The sequence below is a fragment of the Anser brachyrhynchus genome (genome assembly GCF_964034855.1).
Source record: "Anser brachyrhynchus genome assembly, chromosome: 15".
Taxonomy (NCBI): Eukaryota; Metazoa; Chordata; class Aves; order Anseriformes; family Anatidae; genus Anser; species Anser brachyrhynchus.
This window is the reverse complement of record NC_137733.1, coordinates 17,748,502-17,755,631: the sequence shown is the minus strand read 5'-3', so window position 1 is coordinate 17,755,631 and position 7,130 is coordinate 17,748,502. Positions and strand designations below refer to the sequence as shown.

Genomic DNA, 7,130 nt, shown 5'->3' with positions numbered 1-7,130 from the left:
TGGAAGAGCTTCTTAAAAGGCAGCAAGAATTTTCTAATCAGATTTTTTTTTTTCAGTGAGTGTCTCATAGGGGGATAGTTTCTGAGATCAGCAAAAAGGGGAAAAAGGCAAGCAGAAAGCACTGTGAAAGCTGGGGAAATGAGAGCATCAGTTTACTTTGATGTGTCTGCCTGGAAGAACCGGGGAGTGACCCCCCTGTTGGCAGAGGGTGCCGGGATGCCTTCGTGCCAGACCTGCTGTGCTGCACAGGTGCAGAGGTTACAGGCACCTGGCAGCCGTGCCAAGCAGGCAGCGGCACAGGGCAGGGGGCTGGAAAAAGCAGTTTATTCATGCCGGCAAAGTTATAGCAGGTCATTTCTGGCTTGCATCCGGGCCATCAAAATAACCCTTGCATTGCTCTCTTCCCAGGCTCAGTTATTAGAGAAAAGCTCTGTTCCAGTACGTGAAGCTAAAGGGTGGAGTGCTTGCCTGATGCTCTGATTTTTGTCTGGTTGCTGATGTAAGTGCAGAAACCTCAGAGCTACACACAGGATAGAGTCAAGCAGTAAGCAACAGGGTCTTATATCATCATCTTGTATGTTATCCTTATTCAAAGGGCTCTGTTTGAAACCTGGCACCGACATATACAGAACATGTTGCATCTTTGCTGGTACCTCTTCAATCTGGTTTGCGAGACATCCTGGAGGATGTGACCTTGGAAGGCAGGCAGAATATCGAACCTGCATAATAAGAGCATCTCTGCATCAGTGGCAGCCTGTTGGGTACAGGGCAGTTAATAAATAATGAGGATGTCAAAGATAACAGCAGGAAAGTGGGATCAGGTAGCAGCTTTGCAGCCAGCTTTCTGACAGCCTCCTGGCAACGTCCAATTAAGAGGCACGCCCGCACTCAGCCCAGCGCAGAGCTCGTCCGGTGCGGGCTTTGGGGCGCTGGGATGCCGGCACGCAGGGCACCCTGCAGCAGGCTGTTCTGTAGCACGTGCTCAAGGAAGGTGGCGGGGAGCATCCAAACACTTTGCAGAGCTATGTAGGTCTCCCAGGAGCCTCTCCCTCAGGGAAGTGAAGGTCTGGACTCACTTTCTCAGGGCTTGTGGAGAGGAGCAGCGGGTGGCTCCTGGGCCCGTGCCGAGGCGTGGAGCCGCCTGCTTGGGATTGCCGCCCGCGGGCAAGCAGGTGTTTGTTTCGAGGGTTGGGTTTTATGGACCCACAATTCAGATATTAGGAATCTGGCTACACTTGAGGTGTAATTGATCTACTGATGACTTTTTAGACATCTGGTAAGATGAGACTGCCTTCCAACCATCAAAATCTGCACCAAAATGATCTTGATTTGAATAATAAGTATTCCATCGTTGTTTGGTAAATATACCCAGTGTTAATGGTGCTTAATGGTGCCTGTAATTGGTGTCTAAAGTTATTTAAAAGTAAATTTACTAGAAAATAATTAGCAATTTTATAGTTCACTACTTCCTAATTTTGTTGATAAAAGTTTTTCAGTGGTTTTATCAGATGACACAATAAGACCATGCTGTCAAATAGCTTTTTGCAAGCTAACAGGAAATTGTGCACACAAAATAAGATAAAAAAATTTTCCTCCTAATTTATTTGCCTGGCAGCCAGCCCTCTCTCTGACTTTATTATAAACTGATTTATCCTTAAGCAGTGGCGAGCAGCACTTTCCAGGCACTGCTGGGGCATTTGTTCCTTGTGACCTTGGCAAGGAACCCCGAGCTGCGAGGCCAGCGAGTAGGGCTGCCCCCTCCCACCCCCCGGGACACATCCTGCTGTCCCTAGCTGAGGCAGCGCGCTTTGGGGCCATCTCCCCTCCCAGGTGTCTCCTGCGGCAGTGAGAGAGCAGTGGCTGGCACCGTGCCTGGCCTGACCCCGGCGCTCCGTGGTGCCTTTCCCATGGCCCATTTGGCATCAGGGATCCACATCCCTGGGGGTGGGGGTCATGGCTGGCATCCCCCTGGGCTCTGCCACCCGCACTGGGCTTGTGCTGCTGCGGGGCCAAGGAGGGACGGAGCAGAGAAATGCAGCTGCTACAACGTTTTATTGTTTAGAGTTGTGGGTTCAAGTGTGCGGTTCAAGATGTTCATATTGTTCAGGTACAGAATGACACAGACAGACAGAGACGTATTTGGGAGGAGGTGACAGCACAGCAGTGGGGTTTCAGAAAAGACTAACTCTCCATTTTCAGTCTCTGAACCATAAAGTACCAGCTTTTCCAGAACAATGAATCACCCAGTCTGCGTATAAAATTAAATATAATTTATGCTTTGCTAATTGAAATCAAATACAAAATTCAATTTCCTGTGTATTGTAATGCTGACATTTGAATAGTTGAAAAAAAAATATTATTAACCTGACTCTCTCTTTTGGCAGGCCACTCTCTGGCCAGATAGAAAATAATTCCTCTGTCAAAGTGCTGCATTAGCAATGCAGACACAGCCCCTCACGTGGCAGACAAGGGCCACAGGTGGGGTTATGTCTCAGAAAACAGAACAAAACCCCACACCCCAAGGAGCCCTCCCTGTGCCACTTGTAATTCCAGCTGCTCACATGCACGGAGCGGGGCTGCCCCTGGCTGCTTAGCATCTCTGCCCAAGCTTGAGATTGCAGCGATATAAAAAATAAACCTCTGCATATATGGCAAAAAGAATGAGGATCCAGAACAGGGGCAGGACGGTGGGGCATGGTTCATTGCAGCGCCACCTGCTCCCTGCCCCACTCCCCTTGGTGAGCCCTCGCTGCGCCAGGGAAAGGACGCAGAGCTCAGCTGTGCCCTGGGCTGGGGCTTCTTGCAGCTCTGGAAAACTCACCAAGTTATGGGGGTGATTGTCCTTCATCTGAGTGCAAAATGGAAGCTCCTCGCTGGCCCAGCCACAAGCCGGCTGAGTTCCCTAACTGGGTGCTTCATTGGGTCGTAATTCTCACGCAAACACACATTCTCAGATCTCCTTTCCCTCCAGGAACAGGCATGATGAGAAGTGTGATGACGGCTCGGTGGCAATCAGGGGTCAGAAGCCTGTTCCTGGAAGAAGCCAGTCTGAGCTGCCCCGGAGCCACGGGGCCACGGCACAATGCCTAGAGCAGAGCAAGGGCCGGGATGTGCAGGAAACCTGGTGGGTTGGGTTCGGTGTTCCCAGGGGCTCGCACAAACTCAGAAAGACCTTACTCAGAGACCTTGCTCCAGATGAAGCTGCGGATGGGGCTGAAGAGTCCAAGCTTTGGCCACGGGGGAGATGCGCGGTGCCGTGCCATTAGCCACTAGCAGCCGCAGTTACGAACAGCCACCAACCTGTACAGCCGATGCCGTGAGCGGGACCACGGTCCATGGCAGCCTCCAGCAGCAGCAAGGACCACCAGCCCAGCTGGGCCCTGGGCCACCAGAGCTGCCGAAAGACTCCGCTCACGCCATCAGCCTGAACCCGCCCTGGCTTCAGGGCTGCAGCGCAGCAGGAAGAGAGGAAATTTCTGGCTGCTGGGCCTCAAAATGAAGCCCTAGTCCTCCAGCTGAATTCACCGGTCAGCTTGCAGCAAATTGTATTACAGCAGCTTTCGCTTAGGAGATTATATGGTATCTTAATATCATGTGAAATACCATAAAGTTATTCCTATTACATACTTCCAATTTTCATGTAACAACCTGGGAATTTGAGGATCTGTATAAAAAAAAAAAAAGTTATGTCAGGAGCTGTTTTAAAATCTAATCGGGGTGATAGGAACTGATATCAATTTAGCAGGGAGTTTTGTGATGCCCCTCCAGAACAGGCCACGGTGTAAATTTTCAAAATGAATTCAACTCTTTCTTCACCCAGTCCAAGGCACCAGCACCACTTTATAGTGTAATGAACCACGTGACAGAGCGTGAAACCCAAAGCAGGTTCAGCTCGTTACCTAATGTAACAATAATTTCATTTGGTTAGTTGGATCAATAGGGTTTTCTTCCCACCTTAATCAAAATTGAGTCTTGGTCCTCCTAAAGCAACCTCATACTGCATCTCTGCTGCTGTCGAACAGCCAGGGACCCAGCATCTGTGAGGCAGTGGGAGACGCACAACAGCCACGCTTGTCCTACGGCCACTTGTTAAAAGAGAGTAGCCAGCAACATTTGAGTGGCCTTAGTAATCACCCGTGCGAAGGGAACACTTCCACAATGGTAGTTCTGCAGTTTTTCTTTTGTTCCCTCTCGGTTTTATTTTTCTCAATAATGGACATGGAAAACAGTGGCTGCTTCGAAGTGCTGTTGTCTTGCTCTCCACTGTTCCCAGCATGCAGCTTGGATCACGTTGCTGGAGGATTCAATTGTGATACGGGTTTATTTTATGGTTTCTACCAGGACTTGCAAATTTGGTTGAGCATATGACTCGGTCATTTCCATTAGAAAACACACATATGTTGTGCAGAGCAGTGCTCACCCTGGGAATTAATTGCTTTTTTTGTAACAGATTCTGAAGTAGAGATGAAGGCTGCTTCAGGATTATGCAAACCCCATTGTAAGCAGCAGGGATCTGATGTGCAAGGTGCAAAAGTACCGCAGTCCCTGGGCCCCGATGGCCAGACCTGTGCTGTGATGACAAAGCCGTCCCCAACACCTGTGGCCTGCAGTGACAGCCTGGGATCCCACTGGGAGCACCAAACCGCTGGCCGGGACACCGCACGGCGCCCACAGCCCGGCCAGCAGGCGCTCTGTGAATGGCCTCAGGATGTGGTTTGGCAGAGAAGGACAGGGGCTGGGAGAAGGCCCCGATTCTGATCTTACTGAGCATCCCCATAAACCAGAACAATTCTCTTCTGTCAGTGGAGTTACAGCCGTCAGTGAGAGGAGAATCGGGCCCAGGATTTTGTGGCACTTGGTAAATACTAGTTTTAGTGCAACAAGTAATTGGAACATCTGGTGCAAATGAAGTTTCTGTACATAGTTCCTTTGCAGCATAACTGGCTTTATTCCTTCCCCACACAAATACCAGCGTGCATGTGAATGCACGTCCTGAATTTACCAGATCTCATGCTGCTGCTTGACCAAAACTTTAAGCCAGGGCAGGAGAAATTGAATCTATTGGTTTGTCTTGTTGCTGCTGGATTTTGTACGTCACCTTCACGCTCAGCAAGTGGCAGCAGGACGTGCTGGTCCCGCCTGCCTGGCTGCGAGGAACACGCCAGCAGCAGAACGTGGACACGAAGCATCCCATCACCTCAAGGAGCTTTGCTCCCTCCACCTTCTCCTCCTCCCACCCACTCCCTGATCCCTCAGGAGGGGAGAGCCCAGGCCTAAATGCAACCTGGAGGTGATGTGTCACTAACGTTTCAGAACTGGAAATGCTGTTCACCTCTGGCTGCAACCTTAACCACGCAAGACTCTTGCGCTTACGAGACTGAGCCTTTAGCCCTGTGTGAGTTTTGGGTCTCTAATGATGATTCACATCTCAAAACAGAAGAGCTTTTTTCCTGATTTCTTGGTTCTACTTATCACTTTCTTCCTGCTCCCACTTGAAATCTTGGCCTGTCATTTGGTAAAACATGACATTGAACGGTTTGTAAAACTTCCGCAGTCTGTGGATGACGTCAGGGTCTATTTTGGGGTGAGTTCGACCCTTGGACTTGCCCAAGCACCGGGGAGCACTACTGTCCTCTGGCTTCTTTAGACAGGGGAACCCCTTGGTTTTATTAAAATAAAAGTGTTTCTCTGTCACAATCCTCTTGAGGCCTAAAAAATCCTGGACCTTGGCCATCTCCCCAGCTGGGTCAGTGATGAGCCTCTCACCACTGACAAAAAGGATCTGGGACAGAGGAAAGTACTGGAGCCAGTTCTCCAGGTGCAGGGCGTAGATGCCAATGCGGATGGCACTCCAGGAGGCGTCGATCAGCCCCAGGGTCCGGTTCTTGAAGGCCAGCACCTCAAAGGTGGGGATCTCTGGCTTTTTGGAGAGTGTCTGCGTGTAGTCCGAGATGGCGCGGGTGACCGGGTTCCTCACCACCACGATCAGCTTCGTGTCCTTGGCCATGGAGTGAATGCGCCTGGGGGCCTCGTTGGTCACGAAATAGCTGGGGGTCTTCTCCATGGTGATCTGCCCATCCAGGGTCTTGGGCATCACGTTCCTGCACAGAAGCAGAGGGAGGAGTGGTTAAGCAGCGGCCGGGCACGGGCAGACACCTGGGGTCCCCTGCTGCCCTGTGCAGGTATCGGCAGGACATCCAGGAGGAGGGACGCTGCAGGCCCCAGGGACCAAAGCACGTGTGGTTTTGTTTCTCCTCAGCCCCCGGACATGGTGGGCACCTGAAGTGTTAAATTAGCCTTGGTAACACATTATACAGTCAATTCGCCATAGGCGAATGTAGACAAAAGTTAATTGACAATAAACCTGTACAATACCTGTCTGTTCAGCAAGCCATCTGCTTCCATTTGCTCAATTAAGTCTATTCACTTCAGAGCCTTGTACCGGAGTGGTGCAGTTAGGATTACACAAGACCTTTTTGTTATGATGACATGCTTTTAAATGTCTCAGCTAATAAAACTTAATACAGAATAAGATCCCCTGCTTCTAGTACAATAATTAAATTTATTTACTATCTTGTGTGTGAGAAAGAATGACTTTTCTTTTATCTCTAATTCACATGCTCTGTCAATAATTAATTGCTGCTGGGTTTTGAGCTTCCTGTGCAAGCACTTTTATTAGCCAAAAGGAATTTGCCTACTGGATAAATTAGCATGTAGCAAGACTTTCCTGGATAGCATATTACCATATTGTAAAATGAAAATCCAGCAAGATAGCACTTATATCTAAGAAAATGAAGAGGTAAATGCTTGTCCCAGCTGCCCCCAGTTGAAGATTATCATAGCAAGCCGGAAGGTATTAAAAGACGTCCCCTCCAAGTGCACTATAGCCTCTTTTGAGCCTCATGAGCTGCCGGGTGCCAACGAGGCTGGTGGGCAGAGCGGCAGTGAGGGCGGCCCACGGCGTGTGCGGCAGCAGTGAGCAGCGGGGGCTCCCGGTGGCCAAGCCCCATCCCACACGGCAGCCTGGCACAGCACCCTGCAGATCGCGGCACGGCCGCCCTCTGCACCGAGCGCATGGGGCTTGGGTAAAGCGCCAGGCTATGGGGCGGCAGCCGCAGCACCCGCACGTA

At 50.4% G+C, this 7,130-nt stretch overlaps 1 protein-coding gene across 1 annotated transcript in view; it reads right to left on the bottom strand.

Annotated features, from left to right (window-relative positions):
- HS3ST4 (heparan sulfate-glucosamine 3-sulfotransferase 4) overlaps nucleotides 1-7,130 on the bottom strand; it is a 67,324-nt gene continuing 60,194 nt past the window's right edge. The window contains exon 2 of the mRNA XM_080556916.1: nucleotides 1-6,101. Coding sequence (XP_080413042.1) covers nucleotides 5,465-6,101 — 637 coding nt within the window. The 3' untranslated portion in view covers nucleotides 1-5,464. The remainder of the gene's footprint in view (nucleotides 6,102-7,130) is intronic.